The 23,462-nt window shown below is 34.0% G+C and overlaps 2 protein-coding genes, 1 long non-coding RNA gene and 1 other non-coding gene across 4 annotated transcripts; 2 read left to right on the top strand and 2 right to left on the bottom strand.

Moving 5' to 3' along the window:
- Positions 1–4,267: 4,267 nt before the first annotated feature.
- LOC108663204 (uncharacterized) lies at positions 4,268–6,343 on the top strand. Its single transcript, XR_016028469.1, has 3 exons — positions 4,268–5,459; positions 5,585–5,697; positions 5,803–6,343. It is a non-coding gene; the product is annotated as an uncharacterized LOC108663204 (long non-coding RNA).
- Positions 6,344–7,528: 1,185 nt separating this feature from the next.
- On the top strand, positions 7,529–9,881 carry LOC18588181 (hydroxyproline-rich glycoprotein family protein). The gene is made up of 2 exons (XM_007012416.3): positions 7,529–9,038; positions 9,582–9,881. The coding sequence occupies exons 1-2, from the start codon at positions 7,840–7,842 to the stop codon at positions 9,628–9,630; spliced, it is 1,248 nt and encodes a 415-aa protein (XP_007012478.1). The 5' UTR covers positions 7,529–7,839; the 3' UTR covers positions 9,631–9,881.
- A 2,824-nt stretch (positions 9,882–12,705) lies between these two features.
- On the bottom strand, positions 12,706–15,882 carry LOC18588180 (putative flavin-containing monooxygenase 1). Its single transcript, XM_018127114.2, has 5 exons — positions 15,384–15,882; positions 14,627–14,867; positions 13,860–14,038; positions 13,327–13,676; positions 12,706–13,223 (listed from the first exon to the last, which is right to left on the bottom strand). The coding sequence occupies exons 1-5, from the start codon at positions 15,837–15,839 to the stop codon at positions 12,881–12,883; spliced, it is 1,569 nt and encodes a 522-aa protein (XP_017982603.2). The 5' UTR covers positions 15,840–15,882; the 3' UTR covers positions 12,706–12,880.
- Positions 15,883–21,411: 5,529 nt separating this feature from the next.
- On the bottom strand, positions 21,412–21,504 carry LOC148760625 (small nucleolar RNA snoR8a). Its single transcript, XR_016028709.1, has one exon. It is a non-coding gene; the product is annotated as a small nucleolar RNA snoR8a (small nucleolar RNA).
- Between the last annotated feature and the right edge of the window lie 1,958 nt (positions 21,505–23,462).

The following is a 23,462-nucleotide window of genomic DNA, read 5'->3' as shown; positions in this document are numbered from 1 at the left end:
CAAGCCTCGTATGACCAGAAACAATATTGAATTTTTGTGCCTCATCATTAGCCACTGCAGTGATTGTGTTGGGATTTTCTCGTTCCAACATATAAAAATACAAGGGTAGTAGTTGAAATGACTCCTCCAGGGGATCAACAACAAGCCTCTCCGCATACTCTTTCGCTTGCCAGGCCTTACCATTCAAGCATTCCAATCCCCACTGAACCTTTATTTCACCAATTATGTCCTTAGGTCTCAATGCTACTCCATTAGCCTAAAGCTTGTGTGACATAAGTTCACCAATTATCTTCGCAGTAGCAATTCAAAATCGCCTTTGCAAACCATCGACAGCACACATGTGTACTTTGTGAAACGTCCGAACTTGCCAATATTCTCTTTCAGGTGACTTCATTGCATGCTCATCGAACTTGCATGCCTTGTCCTTACAACCAACCTCAAAACGACCTTTACATGACCTTTTTACTCTTATCTCAACTTGCTATTTTAGAGCTAACATATTTAAATTTAAAGCTCGTTTCAACTCGGCCTTGAAGAAAAACATTTTTCCTTTGTATAAGTGATCATTAATACATGTCGACTCCTCAGTGGTAATTGTTTGAAAGGATAACCTTTCTGCACCTAGACTTAGCCACTTACGAGATATCCTTGCAATCCCCTTTTCCTGATAACTGTCATCGAGCAGTGTCTTAGCCAAACGAATCTCGTTCTCACTAGCAATGAGGTTATTATATCTGGGGTCATTACACTAAACATCTCCTACATCAACACCTCCAATAGGTTCCGTTTCACCTTCAACATAATCGCAAATTGGAATGTCACTATCATAAAACCAATCATCGTCTAAATTGTCATCATGCCTGTCATTTGAATTGTCATTAAATCTGTCTTCACCAGCAAGGAACAAATCCTCATTTCCCTCATCATTTGCAGTATTATCCTCGAGCATCACAGTGTCACCTTTCAACGTCGTAGTGTTATCCTCAAGTGTCGTAGTCTTATTTGAAAATGACATTACTCATTCTACAGTTTCACTTTATCGTTGCATTTGTTGGACAGAAGCAAGTAATTGGTTCAATGCACATGCTGATTGAAATTGTGCAGCCAACTGTTCTGTGAATGTCGTGTGTCTACCGGGCTACACAAACTCTTGTGCATTCGTCAATTGCCATTGTTGTGGGTTATGAACCGAATGTTATGGTATTGTGAAGCATTGTAAATCTCATTTTGATTGAGCTGATTACCATGTTATACAACTTCTTGATGTGACATAACATTTATTTGGCGCTCCTTAATAGTGACATACACAGTCGGAACATTCCTCTGTTCTAGTAGAATTAATGCAACACCCTTATCATCCTTGATAATTAGGCGTGATAGCTCTCAGGTGTACTAATCAATGCATGTAATTCAATATCGTGAATTTCTAAGTTTACCCCAGCAACATCTTCAACTAGCTTCATCAAGCCCGTAAACAACAAATCACTCCTAACCCCTCGCATTTGTGACTCATCACCCTTGTAAATGCCATCCACTCACTGACCACCGTGTCTTCTCACAAGTCACACAATTGGAACCCCCATGAAATTTTGAAAATAAAAAATTTGTCAGTCATTTTACACATTACATGCCGTGTTTTAAAATTTATCAGTCATATTGTTACATGCCACATTCAAAAAATGTTACACACCATATTCAAAAAATGTTACACGCCATGTTCAAAAATGTTACACGCAAGTTCAAAAATTGTTACACGTCATGTTCACAACATGTTACACGCCATGTTCAATAAAAATGTTACACGCCATGTGCTAACACTTGTTATTATTTCAATATATTTTTTACACATCATGTGCATTAGAGATGCATGACGTGTAATAACTTTGGGCAATGTTTCTAATCCATATTCTAATTTACACAAAAAGTTTCACATATTAATGTGTTGTAGCAATAAACTCAATAACATAACTTGATGTCATCTCTGCTCTAAGATCTATTTATCGATGACAATATGGCCAGATGTCGAAAGATAGACCACAGCATGATAACGATAGTACTCAACAAGGAGTTGACAGAGCTGATACAGTTTAGAGAGTTGAGAGAGCTGATGATGATGGTGCTCAACAGAGAGTTGACAGAGTTGATACAATTTAAAGAGCTGAGAGAGAGAGAGAGTTGAGTGAGCTGAAATAACTGAGCATTTATTTTTAGTTGTCTATAGTGGGAGAGACATCAGGAGATTAATTTGTTAGGATGTTTTTAAGGACATTTTGATCTACTCATACTTGTTTTTGAATAAAAACACATAACTTTATATATGTGGCTATTTCTGAAATGACCTTATGAGGAGGATTATTTATCACAATTTTCTCTTTACATATCCTTCCAATATTACATCTCAAACAATGACAAAACAAAATAAGAATGAAGTGTGAAAAATAAATTAATGATAAGATTAAATGAGATCGTGGACTACCTCTTCTCTTGTAGTAATCCCTTATTCAGAGAAGAGGAGACAGTGCCTTGGCGTAGAATTGGATTGGTAATGCTGGGTTTTTATTGGCTGCAAGTTGTCATTCAAAACCATAACCAAAGCTATAAAGAGGTCCAAAAACTTTGATGCTACTCTCTCTTAGGGTTTTAGAAAGTAAACGAGTTGTGCGTAGTGTTGTTGGTGGCAGATTGAAAAATTGAATGGTCCCACCGCCACCGCCACCACCTCCCACCCCCACTTATGGCGGAAAGTGACCATACACTTTGGAGGGTAAATGGAGAGGAAAAACAGCGTGAGGGGCTGAATCATCTGAGAGGACGGACGCCCCCACCCCCTGCTTCTAAATTCAATGAGTGACAGATTTCAATATTTTTCCACAATATTAAGTCGAAAGAGATAGCTGGGATTATTAAATAACACTGAAATACCAGCACGCGTGGGGGGAGAGAGATGGGGCAGGATATGCCTTAACCAGAAAGTCAAATTCAAATTGGAAATCGATTTTAAGGCATTCCTAATGGCATTGTCCACTGTATTTTTTACCAGGATCCTGTATGGTCCGCAAGTAGAATTCAATTCGTGGAAGGAGCTATAAATAACTTAAGAACCCGACAGAAAAAATGAGATAGAACTCCAAAATGAATAGGATAATGGTTCAGGCAATCATCAAATTTCAATCCCATCTGAAGATAGGCAAACAGACTTTTTCAAACAAAACGGTTTTGGAATTGTAGTGGGTCAAGTATGGTGGTTGTCATGACTTGTGAGGTTTGCATTCATTTGTTGTTTATAGGAATTCTGTTTTTCCCCTTGTTTTACATAAAAATTGCATACTTGGGTTTTTCTTTCTATGGCAATATGTTCAGGATCAAGAAAATGAATAACTAGCTTTCTTTTTCGGATTTTTGAATGAGTTGGATGTAAACGCATTAACTTTACAACAACACCACAAAAACAGTAGTGAACAGGATAGTGAAACGGGGAATTGACTGAGAGGGGGAGGGATGGGTGCAGGCTTTTTCGGCGCTGGCCAGCTGCCAAGTTGTTGTCCCTTTCCGTGCATTCCCACGTGGCAACCTCCCTCTGATTGGAGCCTCAAAGCCCCAACCACGTGGCACCCTTTGTTGGGAATGCTCCCCCCACCCAACCCCACCCCCAGTGGGAAATAGCCGTTGATTATGACCGGTCACATCATGTCCGTCAGTCCTTACATGCGGTCCCACCCCATTCTCAGGGCAATTGGATAATCAAGGGTTAGAGAAAAAAATATATATATGCTCATGGAATCACCTCCTAAAATGCCAATCCAGCAGCCTTCCGAGTTTATCCACATATCAAGAATTCAAAGTACCAGTTGGGACTCCACAGTCTGCTGCTCACCAATTTCTCCATGCCAGTCCTAGCTATCTTCACTTTATTGTGCATTTTAATAGCAATAGAAGTTTCACATATTTGGCCAAATTCATATAATTGAAATGCATGTGAATTTATTAATATCTGCGGAGTACTAATGTTTTCTTTTGAATCTGAAAAATTTTAGATTCTTGAAAGCAAAACAAATACTAGTGGATTTAATTTAATGAAAAAGAGGTGATTGGTTTTTGACGTGATGGGTGAAAATTACCATCTTCTAAATTCAACCCTATTAAAAATTCCCTAGCTGGTTACAGTTAGTTTCAGATGCTCAATTTTTCATGAAAGGGAATTACCCACTACAAAGAGAAATCCAGACAGCTGTTAATGGCTGAAATTGTGGTACAGATGGCAATGCATGAGAAACAGTAACGAAGCCTTATTGACTTAGCATACATTTATTAAGGAAGTTAATTAAAGGGGCCCCGATAATTACTGTAGTAGCAGGGACAGACAGATAAAAGAGAGAGCAAAGAGTAGCAGACCTGGTTGCTGCATGGTCACAGCTATCAACTGAGACCCAAAAAGAAAGAAGAAAAACACTGGGGAATAAATTTTTCTGCTCAAGAGAAAAGCCTCACTGTTTTTATCCCCAAACTTGTGCGGGTGCTATAGGTAGTAGAGCTGTTTTCTTGTAAAAGGATAAAAGGGTAAAGACATAAGTATTTTACAGGGGCAGCACTGGTGTGAATGGAATCCAAAGGCAGAGAGAGAGAAATGGAAGCATATGGGATGGTGGGCAGGGGTGGTGGTGTTGCGCTGTGTAAACGTGATTCGTTGAAAGCAATCTTTTTCATCTGAGCTGCAATTTCCGCTCGTGAAGGGATTGGTGGAAGCTGGTTTTTCTTATCAGAAAAACAGAAACCCTCCTTAAAGTCATAATATTTGCATATGCATCTTTATCCACTTCACACGATCAGGCCTGTGCTTCTCTCTCTCTCTCTCTTTCATGCATCTTATTAAGTATAATAGTTTATTTCTTTCTATTATATCTCTCCATATTCCTTATTAATTCTTCTATATTTTATTCTGTTCCTATTCTAAAATTTTATTTTTATCCTAGCTAACTTTGTCTGTTCAGGTGTAACTTGTAAGTAAGCCTATGGTTACACAAATCTTTTTGCATCTGGATGTTTCGTCGTATATAATTATTTTCCTTTCCATTTTTGTTGTGTTTGTAGTTCTGCCAGTTTACCTTTGGGGTTAAGACATTGCATGATCAGGTTATAATTTCCTGCTTGCTCAACCATCCTGGAAGATTGGACATATAAAAAAGTCAGGAGTGAGCACCTAATAATGCATCTATAGTCAGTTAGCTTATGCAAAGACAGGCTTTCGATCATAAGCTTTTAGCTTATACAAATTGTTAATTCAATTTACAAGTAGCTAGCTAGCTATGCTTTGACACAGCACTGACTTTCCAACAATCATTAGCATGCATTATTTCTGTACAAGAAAATTTACTAACGAGAAAGCTGGTGTTTTGAAAGGTGTCAGGTACGCAGATGATCAGATGGTTTGATTGCTTCCATCGCTAGGCCATAATGATGAGGTAAGCACTTGAATTTAGAATGGTTTTTTCTGATATCTTGAAATATAGTGCAATTTCAGGTTAGTGGGAATTAAGACAGTAGTCCATATAGCATAATCTTTTGACAAACATTTTTTATTTCCCAGATTGGTTTTGAAGCTTCATAATTCTCTGACCAGAAAAATGCTAAATTTGCTCCCTATATAGACAACAATTTACGTGGATGGACAAACAGTGTCAGTTCCAAATTTAAAATGAGGTGTTAAGTCTACACATAACTGTCAATGTTTCACATTTTTGTTAAATACAGCAGCTGATTTGTTTATTACTACGCTTGACAGCAGTAATAATATCTCTTCTCTAGGCTTTATTGGTGCCTAAAAGCTCTGATAAAAGGCGCAGAAGCCATGCCTCTGGCTCTGCTGCCACCTCCAATTGGAGTAAGAAGATTGAAGTAAAAAGAAAAAGATGGTTTAGTGAAAATGGCAGCAGCAAGATTGAGGAATAGTTTTATAAGGGGAAAAGAAAATGAGGATGGTATGGAGCATTCCTGTCTTTAACTTGCTGTAGAATGCCCTTCTAAAAGGTCCAAGTTCTCTGTTTCATGAACAGACTCAGATCATGTCCAACAATTTGTTTTAAACAAAAATATTGGAATTTCTCTCTTCTTTTCTCAAATATATAAAAGAGAAGGTTACAACAGTAATGAAGATTCTTCTGTCAGTCTCTCTATCAGGCTTTTGCGGACGTTTCTTCTAGCCTGGTCCCATCGTACATGCAGACAAGATACCAGAATAACCCATCTATTCATTGTTTTACCTATAATGCCCTCCGTTTGTAACTCACGACCAGTAAATCAAGAAAATTACAAAGCTAAAACATAAAAAATGAATCCAATTACCAAAGAGACCTTGCTTCTTCTCTTTTTCATCTTTCTAAAACCTATATACGAGTCAGAGGCTGTCCCCTTTGGCATAATGAGGACCAACAACCAAATCCCCCATTCTGATATATTTAAGTTCATTATCTCAATTTATTTTTGTTTTTTTTTCAGCCAAATAATATATATATATATATATATATATATTACTAGCTTGTAGTATATGTCATTTTTAAAATAATGGAGGTACCACAAGCTTAAGAAAGCAATGTATTATTAAGTGGTTTTGATCATGCCAGCATGAAAATAGTTACAGAAGTTGCTCTAAAGATTCAGTGAAGTTTGTCTGCTATATTTGTCTCAATACAAGCCACTCAATTTGTCTGGTAAATTTAAATAATTTAAGTTACTGTTCAAACTGTTTAATTGGATGCAAATGATTTAAACTTGAAAGTAATCTTACTTCATTTTCTTACCAGTATGCAAAAAAGTAGACTTGGCAAAATTTTGTAATAAAAGGTCATGGTTGTTGTAGTTTGACCGTAAGGATGTATATGGATATCTTGTAATCGGGTATTTTTTATTATTTAATTTGATTAAGTAAAATTAAAATACTTTTATTATGATTAAGATAAAGTTTGAGTAGTAAAACTACTATTTATTATAGATTCAAATAAAACTTTTGAGTAGTGGTTTTGAGAATATTTACTATTCAAATTTATTTATAAATAATTATTTTTAACATTAAATTTTATTTTGTTTATAAACTCGTTCTAATTAGTATATTAATCACTAAGATTCATTAATTATTCTAAATATGATTTTAAATTTTAATTTATTCTCTTGTAAACTAATTTTAATTAATTTTCATTAATAAGATATATAAATATTGATTTTAAATTTATTTTAATATAACAATTACTGAGTACCAGTATTTAATGATTAATGTTTAAGATATTTAGATGTTAATATAAATAATTAATAAAATTAGAGTTAAGATATCCAAAAACAACAAGGGTATCCAATATGTGGGTATTGTTTGGTATGATTTTACAATTGGATGAGAATGAGTCGATAATGGTTTTCACTTTTCATTTAAAAGCTTCGAGGGGGAAAGGTTCTGGTAAATGTAGTTGAAAGAAGGGGGCAGTTTAGTAAACGAGAGGTCGTAACCGCCCATTTAAAGCATGCAATAAAACGGTAACAAATGTTGATTGCCAAAACAAGGAAAAATCCAAAAAATTTAAAAACCCTAGACACTGCTCAGCTAGTATTTATAACAACCCTTGAGGGCCTCCGGTCTACTCCGGATCAGCCTCTGCTCCTGTCTCTGCTTTGTGTACTTTGTCTTTCAGAATATTTGAGGGAAAACCCATGATTCTTCCAACCGACTTTCTCTTTCTACTGTCCTGAGTTGAAAAAGAAGAAAGAAAGAAAGAAAGAAAGAAAGAGTGAGAGAGAGAGAGAGAGAGAGACTCATACACAATACTCGTACCTCAAAAAGAAAAGAAAGGGTGAGATATGAAAGGTCGATCTTCCAAGCAAGAAACGAAAGAAGGAATGGAAATTGATAAAATTAGCAAACTCAAAGAAGAGCCTCATCTCTCTGGTGCTTATATCCGTAGCCTTGTTAAACAACTGACCTCTTCCAGAACCAAAGACCCCATGAACCCCAAAGACCCTGGCTCTGTTGATGCTGACGGTTTTAATGGCCAAAATTTGGCCAAATTTGGTGAAGGTTTTAGTGAAACACCACAGACCCAGCAACCCCAACCACCCCAACAACAGAAGAAGCAGGTTCGGAGGAGACTTCACACCAGCAGGCCTTACCAAGAAAGGCTGCTTAACATGGCAGAGGCCAGGAGAGAAATTGTCACTGCACTCAAGTTCCACAGAGCTGCCATGAAGCAAGCCAATGAGCAGCAGCAACAACAAGGGCTACAACAACAGCAATCTTCAGAGACCTCTCATCTTTCATCTCCACCACCTTTTGAACAAGAATCAAAGAAAAAGTCAAGGAGAAATCCTAGAATATACCCATCAAACACAAACAACTTCTCTACATATAATTTAGAAAATTTTTCCTATTCATCTTGCTCTCAACGTTACCCTCCTCTTCCTCCTCCTCCTCCCCCAAATCCATATTCTTGGCCTGCTTCTCCAATTCCTTTCCCATCTGCCACAGACACTTTGAACTTCACTCTACCAAACCAACCGTTAGGTCTAAACCTAAACTTTCATGATTTCAACAACATAGATACCACCCTTTATCATAACAGCAACAACCCATCAATCTACTCATCCTCATCTCCATCATCATCATCTTCCCCAACTTTATCCGTTGTAACTGAAGAAGTTGCTTCAGCTGCAATATCACATGAAGTGGGGCCTACAGCTATGGCTGATTTAGCTGAATCCTACGGTGGGGGAGGCCTGCATCAAGCGATAAATGATGAGGAAATGGCAGAGATCAGATCATTAGGAGAGCAGCATCAAATGGAGTGGAATGACACAATGAATTTGGTAACATCAGCATGGTGGTTCAAGTTCTTGAAGACTATGGAACTTGGGCCTGAAGTGAAAGCTGAGGATGATGGGTATCAACCATTTGATCAAGTCATGGAATTCCCTGCCTGGTTGAATGCAAATGACAGCTGCTTGCAGCAGCATTTCAATGATCTTTGCCCTGATGACTACTTCCAGGATCCTGCCTTACCTTGGTAAGAATCCAATTTAAAAAATAAAAAGTTCAGAAAGAATCAATTAGGACTGTTTCTCATGTCATGCCTTTCCATACAATGGCAACTTAACTGTTAGCAAAAGTCAAAATATTTTGGTCCTCAGCATTCTGGTAAATTCCATCAGAGCTCAGTTGAATTCGATGGAAGACTAGAGTTACTTGAAATCCAATTGAGTTGCAATTTCTGACCTAGAAAAGGGTCAATTTACCTCTTTTTCTATTAAACCATATAAAGCTTCATCTTTTTATTTTTCACAAATATAAAACTTGATCGATTAGATGCCAATGTCTTTACCCAAATTCAATGCTGAAAGAGCCCAAGAAAGGCCCATTTAAGTTTGGGATATGGGCTTTCTTATAGAATTTGGGTCAATTGGACCAGTCCAGAAGATTTTCTCAATTCTGTGGAGTCTAATGTGTACACAAAGTTTATTAATTCCATTGCCATAGAAAGTTGGTCATATTTTATGAGTTCACTAACCCTTTTTTTCCTTCTGATGTCCTATATTGTTGTGATGAACAGCATGGACATTGGAGAAATTGAAGGAATGGATGGAGAGTGGCTGGCTTGATCACTTGACAAGGATTGATTATGTTTTTATTTAATCAAATCTTTGGCATTGGTTCCCTTTTGTTTTCATTTTCGGTCCCTTTCTCCCCTACTTTCTAATTTTACTACTAGTGTTATATCTAATAAGGCTTGCAAATATGTGAACGGTGGCAGGCCATTGAGGATTATAAATGTATCGAGAGGACTCTGCTTTTTCCTCTTACCAGTTTTCCAATATCAACAATTTTATGTATTTTCTCATTTCTTCTTCTAGTTTTACAGCTGCATGCCTTTAATTCCATATCTTCATTGCAGGCAAAGGATTGAAATTTCTATATATAGATGGTACAATTCATGCTGGCCAAATATAGTGAAGATAATAAATCAAATTTACAAATAATTATAATTATCTGTTTATTATTTAAAAATGAAACTTTGTTTTCGAATAGGACCACAAATTTAAAAGCCATTTTTATATATTTTAATCATATGATTATGACTTAAATCGCAGTTTAATAGTTCACAACCAATACGAATTAAAAAGTAATAGTAATTAAGAAAGAGTAAAATCTATTATGAATATTCAATAATCGTAACTAATAAGTAATTGTACAGTGATTCTAACTTTTTTATTTTATTTTTTGCTACATAGCAGGTATATATATACAATAATAGCTGCATTATATGTATTAAATAATTTTATTGAGATTGTAGTACAAAAAATGGTGAAGTCTTTGTCATCCCATAAATTTGAGATAAAACCTCAATTAATTTCAACAAAAAAAGAGTTTATGGAAAAGGGACAACTGCTCTCCTCCGCTCGTGTAGTCCAGTTGTTAGAAGAGAAAAAGGAAGAGGAGTCCTAAAAGGGGTGGATTGGGATAGAGGCAGCTAAGCTTTACATGCGGTCCAATTGTCGAAAAGCAGCCATGCAGGAGGGCAAGCGTCAAAGCCAGGATACATAGTATTAAGCTGCTATTCCCAATTTGCCAGATCAGTTCATGCATGCTTATTTGACCACAAATTTCAACTCTGCCTCATTAATCGATCACGACAACGATTTGTAACCATCAGTTTACATTAACTCAACCCATTGTATTAAATTAAAGTTTCTCTTCCTACGACACCCTCCCACTAGAAAAGAAAGAAGAACAGAAAGACCTTGACTCCAGTGTGAAAGTATCTTTATGTTCTTCAACCGATCTTCCATCATGGTTTCAATCAAATCTCAATTCCTGGCATGCACGTTGAGATAATATTCCTCATCATGATCATGTACCCCAATTATTTTCAGTTTTCCCCAATAACGCTTGCAGTATGCTTTTTGTTTTCCCCTTCTTTTGTAACTACCATTTTATTAATCCAAGGTTCAGTGTATTCAGTCACAAATTTCCAAACTGACAGCAGATTCACCATCTTTTTTATATTTTCTATTTTATGAACATCAAATTGTCAAGATGCCCCACCTGCCAAACCTGCAACTTGTAAATGAAAATTAATCATTTGGTCAAGAATTTTTTTTAGAAAAAAGAAGAAAATTTATATTTTTTATAATTATCTCGTATTTTATTTTTTAAAAAAAATATAATTCAATTAATTAACTGACTATGACTATATAAATATTAATTTAAATTTATCACCGTGTGACAATTCAAAGTATAACCCTATGTTAATTTCCGCGTGAACTTTAAGCTAACCCTATGTTACAAAGTCATAGAGTACGCCATAGTTGTCCCTTGTTACCCGGTCTTCTTCAAGAGGGTAGTTAAAGTACAAGGTTGGTATGCTCCCTTCTCCTTGGACTTCCTTACATTACCAAAAGGAAAAAAGTTAAATAGCATTTTTGCCTTTGTGAATGTAGATATGATTAATACAATAAACTTATATATATATATATATTAGCTGGTTGAAGTCTTAATATTTTAAAGGGGTATTTTTAAAAATAACCCTTATATGTTTTAAAAAATAATTCTCTTTATAATTTTAACTATTTTTAATCAAGTTGGATAAATTTACCTTTAATGAAATTACGCGTCATGATGTTACACGTCGTGTACAAAAATATGTTACACGTTATGGTTAAGTTGTTACACGTCAAGTACAAAAATATATTACACGACATAATTAGGTTGTTATACGTCATGTTAAAAAAAATACTATTGTTACATGTCATGTACAAAAATATGTTACACGTCATAATTAAAAAAAGTTGTTACACTCCATAATAAAAAAAATATATTATTATTACACGTCATGTTGAAAAAATATTATTATTACATGTCATATTCAAAAATATTTTGTACACTTTAAGGCCTAAAATGTTATTGTTACTTACAAATCAAAACTTCAAATCCTTTCAACTCTCTTCATTTCTTTTTGTTTTTTTTTTTGACAATTTAGCACCAATTAAAGTGTTTCTAACATGTTTTCATAAATTAAAATACAATTTTTTTTATCAAAAACACCTATTTCAACTAAAAATTGAAAAAAAAATTCTTTGAAAACCTAAGTTTATAAATTTTAAATTCTTGAGTTTATTGGTGTCTAAGTCCCGAATTGATCCAATTAAAAGTTATTTCAAACATATGTAATCATTTTTACCATTTTTATTTTATCCAAAATATTTAAAAATCAAATTCTCTAAATTATCACCCATCCAAGCACATCAAAACCATCACTTGGTGTATTGAAAGCGCAAGAAAAAGAAATATGAAAGCACGAGAGAGAGAAATCGTGAGCATAGCAAAAAAAAGCCGAAGAGAAATCGATAAAATTAGAGAGAGTGGGATGGTGAGAGAGCGAAATCGAAAACACAAATGGGGATACATTATAATAAATAGTTTAATTTATTTAAAATAGTTTCAATGGTATTTTTGTCAAGTCATGATTAAATATGACTAAAAACAGTTAAATTTATTTTGATGATTATTTTTGAAATGCCCTTATTAAAGAAAGATATTCCTCGTCATTTTCTCTATTTTAAAGTTAATATTCTCATAATAAGTTTGGATTATAATAGTATTAATTAGACCCTCAATCAAACATGTGCAGCAGTTCTACACATTAATAATAAAAGAAAATCACATGACGACCAACGTAGCATTAAGATTAATTCCTTTATTCTAAATTTCATTGTTAACTAAAACTCAGTACATCATACGTGAAGGTAGATGAGGAATTATATTGTCACTGCAGGACATATATGATAGATAAACTATTTTATTCTTTAGCTGCAGCCTAAGATGGAATATACTAATCAACATCTATCAAGTTTATTTGTCTTCTCCATAATCTTGACTGTTGTAAGGAGCAAAAGCTTCCAGGAACCAGTTATTCTTCCTCAAGGATTTCCATCCCATCTCTTCACAAATCTCATCGCTGTGATTAATACTGAAAGTAGAAATGCAATGTCTCTTGTAGAAACGAGTTGTTTTCTTCATGATCTCCATTTCTTTGGTAGTTTGGTCAAGCATTTTCTCAATGCTGGGAAGCTTGAATAGACCATCAGCCAGTCTAGACAGCCATTTGCATCTTATCTCTGCTGTATGCAGGTTCGAAACACTCTCAATGTACCCCACGAATGCCATGTTTGGAATCAGCGGATGGATTGTGCCCCTGCAAAAGTAACATATATACTTTATCAGCTCAAAAGATCTTAGTTATTCTGGAAAAGCAACATATGTGATCCCATCGATCTTTTCTTAATATTTTAGTATACCTGTACAAGGGCATGAGCCCAGTGGAGTCTACTATCAGACTCGAGAAAGGTTCAGGCAGAAGATCCTGGATCTTCTTTTTCCCATCATAACCACTAGCAAGAAGTACAACATCAGCCTCTATTTTGGTGTTGTCCTCAAATTCAAGCCCACCATTCCAGAACCACCATTTCGATGCTCTTTTGAACAATATCTTTCCCTTGTCTGCCTCTGAAAAGAAATTTTCAGGTAGGATAGCCATCTGGCAGGAGGCGTAATCCTCCTCAAATGGGTGATCTGGTTTCAGTCCATACTTATCTAGTGGAAGCTTCCACACCAAATACGACTCTATGAACTTGGAAACTGCTTTTCTCTGCATAAAAAAAACAAAAAGATGTTTTTTTTTTTTTGCTCGGTAACAAAAGGAAGTAATTAACAGCTATAGATGGTAAATAATTAGATAGAATACAAGATTGTAGCAATGATTAAGACATGATGGAAATAAGGAAGAAAAGAGAAAATTAAGTGGTAGATGAAGAAATGGAAGTTAAGTTACCATGGGAGACAAAAGAGGGCAAAGCAAATTCCTGAGCAGCCCTTGGTTTGGCCTTTCATGGAGAAATTGAGAAGACCTTGTTGAATAAAACAAGAAAAAGGGCAAACCCCAAATCCAGTAAGCTGGAACGGTCCAATGTAAAGTCCTTATCACCATTGTACATGGTTGTCCATCAGGTCCTTTTTTAACAAAACATGCGAAGCAAAAGCGTCAAGATACAAAGATAAAATAAAGCCAGGCAGTCAAAATCACGTTGCATTCTAGAACCAAACCTCAATCTAGCTAGCATGCATTTTATGACTATATATTAAGCAATCGGGGTATCTAAAAATCGCAGGCTTTAAGCAATAAAATACGTTAAATTTTGTGAAAAATAAATTAGCATACAATTCAAGATTTTCAAGTAGAGATTTAATTTTAAACATAATTTTTTTAAAAAAAAGAAAGATACGATAGTAAGCTTAATTAAGTGGCTAATTATCTGGAAAAATTTTGTGTAGTTACCTTGCTAAGGAAGCATGCATGTCAGAAATCAAATCCTCAGTTGACATTTTAGTATGATTCTTTGGCTTTGTTGACCAGTCTGCTTACCTTGCTATAGAGAAGCATGCATGTGACTTTATGTTGGATGTCAGTCAAATTAGGGTTTGTCTCCTATTTGGCTACTTCTAAATACTTTTCTTTTTTTATATATAGTGTTGGTATATGCATGTAACTAGTTAACCTTGTATATTTACTCCAATACATACGTATATGTATATATATACCTTGGTTTGCCTCTGCACACTCAGTAGCCAAATCAATGGCTGATTTCTTGTAACCGACAACTGCAACTTTCTTTCCTTTCAACAACTCACCGGCGGCTTCTTTATCCAGTTTAGAGTACTCGAGGGTGTGCATAACCTTCCCACTGAAAATTTCTTGGCCTTTGTTGGGAGGGAAAACTGGCATTCTCGGTATATCCCCGTATTTGCCAATGCATACCACCAGTAATTCGAAAGCATACATCTGCAGTTCCAACAAGTCCAGAATTATGAACAGGATCGAGAGAATAAATGGTGTCAAGCATTAATTATAACATGTAAAAACGTTTTGTTGTACATAGATAGGTACAAAGAATCTCGGGTCAACTTCCACCAGGTCTAGCTAAGATTTTTTTTTTTTTTTTAAGGGCTGGCTAAGAATTTTAAACCTTTCAGACCGTGACTGAAAAAACACGTATGTCAGGAAAAACTAATTGACTTACTAGCGATCGCGATATGAAAACCACAAAGATTACTTTTGTGTTTAATAACTCATCAACTGAAGGACATGGCGACGACATGCACTTGGACAGGAAGTTCATACGATAAATAAATAAATAATTCAATACTAGGAAAAGACAGCAGCCCCATGCCCCTGTCGAAACATGCAGGATTTCCAAGTGAAACAAGCATGCCAAATCATCAAGAAAAGTGAAGAAGAAAATGAAAAATATAAGTTTACGAGTGGTGCAAATGAGTGATATGATGTCTAGAGAACAACCTCAACAGTTTTTGATGGATTGGTTTCCACAGCGACCTCCCAGACAGGATGGCCTCTCAAAAGAGATCCAAACTCTCCAGGCGCCACATCCAAGGTGGTTGTTTCTCGGTCACCTATGTACCGAATCTCCACCACCCTGGAATTGAACTTGATGAACTTCAACACATCAAAGTGCGTAGCATAATTATGCAAGTAATCCAGGATCTCAAGGTAAGAAGGGAAACTCGAATTATCCCTTTGGGGCCAAGGATAATCCGAGAACTCAAAGTCACATCGAGGGGTTTGGAGTTTGGTGGAAGCAAATGAACAATGTTTCCAAACGCCACCTATTGAATCAGTGGCCTCGAAAACAATTGGATTTTGATGGGAGAGCTGTTTAGCAGCAGCAATTCCACTAATACCAGCCCCTATAATCCCAACTCTGGATAATTTAAGGTAGCCCTGCTCGCAAGCCATATTGGTATATACGAATATATGATACTACAGCAATGGACTAGCTTATCTTATTGTGTTGGTGTGTTGGAACTGAGAGTCTGGTTGACTATTTATAGAGGCAGATGAGGAATGACCAGATGGATTTCCTTGTAAGTTGTAACTCAATAATTTAAGTGAATTTTGTTAGGTTCAACAGTAGTCCCTTGTTTTCCGCCCCTTAATTTCCTTTGTCAACTGCTACCAATGTCACTGTTACATTACTATACTTTCTCGTACTTGGTAACTATCATCAAATCAGAATTAATTAGTTAAATTTTTCATCGCTAGTTTTATGTTTTTTATTTTTGGGGAAAAGTCTCGTTATTGATTAATATACACATAATTTTGATAAAATTAATAAATTAATCTTGACTTCCTTTAATTATTTTTTCTCCTCTCTTTGTGACTCATGAATGATGAACTTGGCAGCATTATTCATGTAAAAAAAAAAATTTCTTTAAGGATTAGTTAGCATAAGACAGCTTTGAATTCTTTCCGTTCCCATGGCTTCATATATAAATAAAATTTGACCATGATCTTCATACCATGTGTTCGTGTTTCTCGATTGAGGTCAATGCATAAAGTTTTCATCTTTGAGACGAAGTTCTACTTAATTAATTCGTACAATCAAGTTCCTTTCTCTTGTACTCTGTCAGAGATCTTACAATGCCTTGTCTATCTGCTTAATTAATGGGTTGACTTATTAAAAAAAGGTGCAGGATTTTTCTTCTTCATCATTGTACATGGAGTTGACAAAACGGAAAAACTGTAGCAAAACCAAGTTCCTTATCAGATAAGTATGCATATTATAATATTGATATTTAAATATGATTATTGACTGCATTGTGGCTTTGGCCATTGCTCCATTGCGCGTGTCAACTACTCTAATAATTAGACCAATTGCATATACGAATTCGTCTCCGCTAAAAAATAAATTGGAAGAACCAAGTTTTGCTTTGACTTAAGAGATTGCTGATTAAAGGCATGGGAACGATATAGTCAAGGGGTAAATTACTGATTAAACTTGAATTTTCAAGCTCATATGGTATTCAGATTGAAGGTTTCTACTTCTAAGCTGCCAAAACTTATCGTCATGTAAAGAGAATTTCCTCATTGTTAGAAAAAACAAAAGGAAAAGGTTAGGTTTGCATTTGAAAGGCATAGTTATGATGGCATCTCATGGATATTGATATATGTTGGGATACCTTAATTTCCTACCAATCCTGCTGGATTTAATATCCAATTTGAAGGAAAATTTAGAAAAGTAAACTTGTAAAATAATTGTGTTTAAAAAATCGGTTTTGGTGGTCAACAGGGGTGTTTAGTCGGAACTTTCATGGAAAAGGAGATAGAAAATGAAATAGTGAGGTGGCCGGCAATTTTTCCAACCAATTGCTGTTATCTCTGATGATGGGAAATTTTGACAGAAGATTAGTAAGGCTAAGGTACTGTTCTTTGTCCCAAATAGAGAAGTTTGATATGCCAAGGAGTTAATTAATGATGGGCTTCTTTTCCAACAAGATACTAAGGGGAGGAAAAATAACTAAGGACAGAATTAATTAATTTCCCTCATTTTTCATTTGTCGTTATTGATGAATTAATCTTAATTCTTCTATAAATGGGAAAAACATTTAATATTGAGGGTCACATTTTGATTAAGTTTTTGTCTTCTTTTTTAGATAAAGAGTGTGCAGTGTAACTAGCATCAAGATAAGCTCTCAACTACCAATTTGTCATGATCCAAGCATAACTTAGAGGGATGACAAATTTCCTTTCCAATCCTTCTCATTGGGGTTTCTCTTCCAACCTTCTTTCCTCCCTACCCAATAGAATACTGTAACTTGGACCATGCTTTGAGAACAGAAACATCCCGGAAATAAATAAGAAACTCCATGGAAAAGGTGTATTCGACAATGGATCAATTCAAACCATGCATTGTCCTTAATACACTTAAAAAAGTAGTATGGCCGACGAGATCACAAGTCATTTTCTTGACAACCAGCTACATGATAATCAATGCCTTAAAGTGAACAAATGTGTCAATTTCATACCATGCATGAGTTTAGAACTAGCTGTCCCTGATCACTCTAGAACCTTGTTTATTATGTGGAAAAAGATATTGCTCTACTCTCTTTCTTGGTGAGGGAATTTGGTAGCTATATGTCATACTGTCTCCACACTTTTTTTCCTTGAATTTGTGGAAATTTTCTGCTGTGCCTATGACTATATATATATATATATATGTAGAGAGAGAGAGAGTGATTTAAGACCACAAGCACCTGCACCATTCATCAAGAAAATGATGTTCCTTCTTCTCTTCTTGTAATATAAACAAAAAAGCTGTGCGAATTCAAGGATCCAACTTGTGAAAATGCAGTTTCCTAGCAGCGCCCTCCCCTTTGGTGCTTCTCCAAGTGCATCACGTCACATTGTATGAATGACCCTTTATTTTTTAAGAAGATGCCTTAACAATTAAATTTTTATTTTTTTATAGTCGTACATAAATTTGGAAGACGATACCATAAGATTTATGAAAAGAAACAAAAAAATTTATTGTGTCTAAACTCAAGGAGCAACCATTTGTTTTTTGAAAAAAAAAAAAAAAAATGGCAGCCATGCATGGATTGATGCTGGGGCAGAGAAAGGAGCAGGAAGTAGAGGCAGAAGATTTGCATTCCCCAAGTAGATTTAAATAAATGTATATCTAATTAAAAAAATTAAGACAGAACTCACAATTTTTTTTAAGAAGAAGGAAATCCCAAATTATTCATAATCGAATTATTAAATTCCTTGTTACATAGCCATTTCCAAGAAGCCTTTAATAATTTCTTTTTGAAAAAAAATAACCATTATCTCATAGGATGCTTGTAAACATCTAATTTAGATATTCAACCCACGAAAAAGACCATTAATAAATATACAAGAAATACATATGTAATCAGTTGTTATATTTTAAAAAAGAAATTGAAATGATTGATAGAATTTCCATATTCTTAACCCAACTTGATAATTACATGTAAAAAAATCAAATGTTTTCTCCTCTAATTTTTGTTATATTTGCCTCTCTCTTCTTTTTTTTTTTTTTTGTTTTCTTTTTATCTCTGGTAGAAGAAATTAAAGCTTTTAGTATACGAAAAACCCAGGCAAGAACCCAAAAAAGCATGTCCTTGTATCGAAAAGGTACCAAAAATCTATAAAACTGATCGTATTCAAACGGACAGTAAAGATGTTAATAATTGTCTTGACATTTTAGCTCAAAAAATGAAATATTATAGTAGTAATTTTTTAACCATGTTTGGGTACACATATGCAACACAAATTTAAAGACAATTTGTCTCCTTTCGTGGAATTTCCACGTGAAAAAACTGGGAACACACTCAACTACCGCATTGAGTACCCTTTTCTCGTAGATATTCCAGCCCCAAGACCATCCCTCAGTCAATAAAATTTTCTTTTTAGCAATCAAATAAATTTTAATAAGGCTATGTCGTTTTTTCTACTAGTAAGAAAGTTTTGACTTCGTAGAAATGGGGTTGGTTTAGGCTTCTCTGAGGAAGTTCGTCTTTGGGGAAAGATGGGTCAGTCCTACCTGGCTAGTAAGTGCCGCGTTGCATTTAAAGCTTCCTCCACAACCGTGCATGACCTAAGCTAACTGATGATCACCCTGGTTTCCACACATGATTATTTATGCTAAACATCACCATAAAAGAACCATACAAAACAATTTTTTTTTCAATGTCTTTTTTATTTTTATACCAGTTGTTGAGCTTTACCCTTCAAAGGGCCTCAATTAATTTGATTTGACTAACTTTGTTAGAAAACCAACCATAAAATATATACAAGTACTTTGACTTGGGTATGCCTTGTGTTGGCTTTTGTAGTTGGAAATGAGTGGTTTTGGATTTGAAGTCTATGGTTTTTGGAGAAGAGGCATGATTAGTAATTAGTTAGGTTCAAAATCCTGGATTCCAATTTTAACATGACAAGCACACGGTTATAAATGTGAGTAGTAACTAAGTATTGTAATCATGTCAGGTGTGGTGGGGTTAGATCTAAGTTTCAGGCTTTTTGTTTTTCTCAGAAAGAAATTTTAGTGTGTAGCCTGAAAATAGTTACCTTTACAATGGTGCAATGCATTTTGTTGGGTTTGAAGGTTGACCTCTTGAAATGGCTACATATGCATAGATGAAAGCAATGATAAATTGGATTTTTTTTTTTTTTTGGCGCTTGATTCTGGGTCTTATTTAATTAGTTCCTCAAGAAAATTGCTCAAACATCTTGTATAGCTTAAAAATGTGAGGACTCATTGCAGGCGTAATTTCATCATGTAGAGTTTGAGAAACAGGATATATCACACCATCTGTCAAGAATTTCATGTATAGCAATTTTATTGGTCAAAAAATTTATCCAGTCTCTATACTCTTCAATTTTGTTCAATTTAATCTCTATACTCAAAATCAAAGTAATTTAGTCATTTGATTTTGATAATTATATTAATTTAGTCATTCTCCCTGACAGTATCCAATTTTGTCATTAAAAGATAACGTCATCACTAACGTCACGGATAACACGTTACTTTTTGATAATGTGGTATTGAGATAATGACATGGAATGCCACATGGCACAAAGTGATTACGTGGCAATGCCATGTGGCACTATACGATGACATGGTATTGATATATTGACATGTTAGTGCCACGTGACAAATAAAAAAATTTTCAAAAAAAAAATTCTACCACATCATAAGGATTAAAGTGTACAAAAATATATAGTACAAATACTAAATTAAATAAAATTAAGATATTGAGGAACTAAATTAAAAATATATATTTGAAAAATATAAATATTTAAGTAGATTATTGATATGCTTATTAATAAACCAAATATTTAAGTGTAAAAGTTAATGGTGTTAAAAAATATATAAATATTTTTAGTTGATTATTTCATTCTAAAATCTGTAAATTAATTTATTTTTTTACAAAAATTAAGTTTGAATTTCCTTCTATAAAAATTTTTTTAAAAAAAATTTATACTTAAAGTCAAATTTAGATAAATAACTTGCATTACGTTAAAATAAAATAATATAAAATGACTAAATATGTTGATTTAGTTACAACTTTCATAATTTACAAATACATATTCTTTTAAAATTATTCAACTCTTATCTAATTTATCTTTTATTTAAATTTACTCAAATTAATAAAATATGTTGATTTAGTTACAACTTTCACAATTTACAAATACATATTCTTTTAAAATTATTCAACTCTTACCCAATTTACCTTTTATTTAAATTTACTCAAAATTTCTTATAAAATGACTTTATTTAAATTCAAGCACCGCAATCAAATTCTGTTAAATTTAAATTTAAATTATTAATTTGGATCTACAAAAATTCATTAATAAAATAAAATGGTACAAATATTTACAATTATATTTAACTTTATCAACCATAAATGCAATCTTTAATTTAAAATTTTTTAATTTAAAAAAATATAACTTGAAATATTAAACAAAATAAAAACATAAAAAATAAATAAATAATTAGAAATGTGGAGCTCAAATTCTATGGTTGTAATAAGAGGTTTGTCATGTCCAAATTAAACAAGTCAGAACGAAAAATTATTTTTATAATCATCGCTAACTTCATATTTCCGTTCTTCATTTTTTATAAAAAATAAATTAAATTAACATATTTTGCTTATTTGATTTTAGCTTAAGTTAAAAACTAAGTTAAATAAATTTTAAATTTTTATACTATTATAAATAGAAGAAAAAGGAATTTATTTAGTCATTTTATATTATTTTATTTTAACGTAATACAAATTATTCATCTAAATTTGACTTCAGGTATGAAATTTTTTCAAATTTTTTTTATAGAAGGAGAATTTAAACTTAATTTTTGTAAAAAAAAAAATTAATCTACATATTCTAGAATCAAATAATCAAGTAAAAAAATATTTATATATGTTTTTTAAAGCCATAAATCTTTTACACTTAAATATTTGACTTATTAATAAGCATATCAATAATCTAGTTAAAGATTTGTATTTTTCAAATTTTTTTCAATTTTGTCCCTTAATATTTTAACTTTGTTCAATTTAGTCCATGTACTATATATTTTTATTCACTTTAGTCCCTATGATATGGTAGAAATTTTTTTTTGAAATTTTTTTTGATCTGTGACATCATCATATAATACCACGTGACATTGTCATGTCATCACTTAGTGACACGTGACATGCCATATTATCATCTCAACTCCACGTCATCAAAAAGTGATACATCGGCATTGACTTTATCGTTGACATCAGCTTTTAACGGTAAAATTAGATATCATTAGGGAAGAGACTAAATTGGCACAGTTGTCAAAATTAAAAGATTAAATTATTTTAATTTTAAGTATAAAATTTAAATTAAATAAAATTAAAAAATATAGAGACTGAAGAGATCTTTTAATTTAATTTTGTTCAAGCATCAACACTAGAATACTGTATCAAAATCCCCACAGCAGGACAAGGACACATTGCTGGCTGGCAACCCCTAGTATTTGTCCGGGATAGTTGGCACCTTTTTATGGCGAAATCCTGCTGAGTACTCTTACGAGCTCGTTCAACATTCAATTAAACCCTCTAACTTTATGGAAAAAAATATAAAATAAAATTGTGCACAAGCCTTTGGGCTAGAGCTCATTGGATCATGGAGGAAAACTGAAAAATTGTTGTGTGCTCTTTGAATGCTTGCTAAAAGCACGATGAGAATAGAGGCTTTGATGGAATTTTGATTTGTCATTTAAGTTTTTCTCAATGGGTCATTAGATGTGAGATTGTTGTAGAACAATGATGGATTTCATATCAGGTTTATCCTGACATTATTATAATATTATTTACCGGTAAGTATACTTTCAAGATCCCATCAAGGGGAAGTTAATAAAGAGGTGATCTTGATTCTTGGCGAGTAGAATGAGTCCATGGCCTACTGTTAGCCCTTATCCTCTGAGGCTTCTACCTTCTCATGCAGCCTCCATTTTGTATTGTTGTTAACAAGCTTGACTCAAAACCTCATGCCTTTTTGTCACAGCATAATACAATATCCAGGTCTGGGTTGAATTTGCAAATGAAAAAGCATACTCCAAAAGCGGGGCGGGCCACATATGCAACCAGTGTCTTTCTGAGGTGTGCCCATTGGGCATTGGCCCTTATGGCAGCTTACAATAATTCAGATTAGAGCCAGTTTTCAACTTTTCAAGCCGGAATTTAATGCTCCTTAATAAACCAGTGCCTTGAAATACCTTCTAATACAACAACTTTTAATCTAGTGGGTATTCAATGCTTCTTAGGGCTTAGCTGGCAACCTCTGCCTAGCTAGTTGATGTACTACATTTAAACAAATTTAATTATCCCCAAAAAGAGAAAAAAAAAAAAAAAAGAACCTGTGCCCTTACGAAAGATCCTTTAGGACCATACGTTTTGATCTATCGTGTTAAATGCAGAGCTTTTGGGCAGTCTGGAATTTCAGTCTTATAGGGTTTCAAAGGAAAACGAGCTTTCTGTTGAAAAGAACCAAGCGCAAGCTTACAGCGGTAATTCTCTCACATTTTTTCCC

Source organism: Theobroma cacao, chromosome 9, assembly GCF_053813885.1.
Source record: "Theobroma cacao isolate CCN51 chromosome 9, ASM5381388v1, whole genome shotgun sequence".
Classification (NCBI taxonomy): domain Eukaryota; kingdom Viridiplantae; phylum Streptophyta; class Magnoliopsida; order Malvales; family Malvaceae; genus Theobroma; species Theobroma cacao.
The sequence above is the reverse complement of the archived record's forward strand: the minus strand, read 5'-3'. Positions and strand labels throughout refer to the sequence as shown.

Excerpts from the sequence above, each read along its gene's own strand:
- LOC18588181 (XM_007012416.3), top strand. The coding sequence starts at position 7,840 with ATGAAAGGTCGATCTTCCAAGCAAGAAACGAAAGAAGGAATGGAAATT. Across the intron at positions 9,039-9,581 it reads CAGGATCCTGCCTTACCTTG|CATGGACATTGGAGAAATTG; the intron begins GTAAGAATCCAA and ends TGTGATGAACAG.
- LOC18588180 (XM_018127114.2), bottom strand. The coding sequence starts at position 15,839 with ATGGCTTGCGAGCAGGGCTACCTTAAATTATCCAGAGTTGGGATTATA. Across the intron at positions 13,677-13,859 it reads GCCCTCTTTTGTCTCCCATG|AGAAAAGCAGTTTCCAAGTT; the intron begins GTAACTTAACTT and ends TTTTTTATGCAG. Across the intron at positions 13,224-13,326 it reads GGGCTCATGCCCTTGTACAG|GGGCACAATCCATCCGCTGA; the intron begins GTATACTAAAAT and ends TTACTTTTGCAG.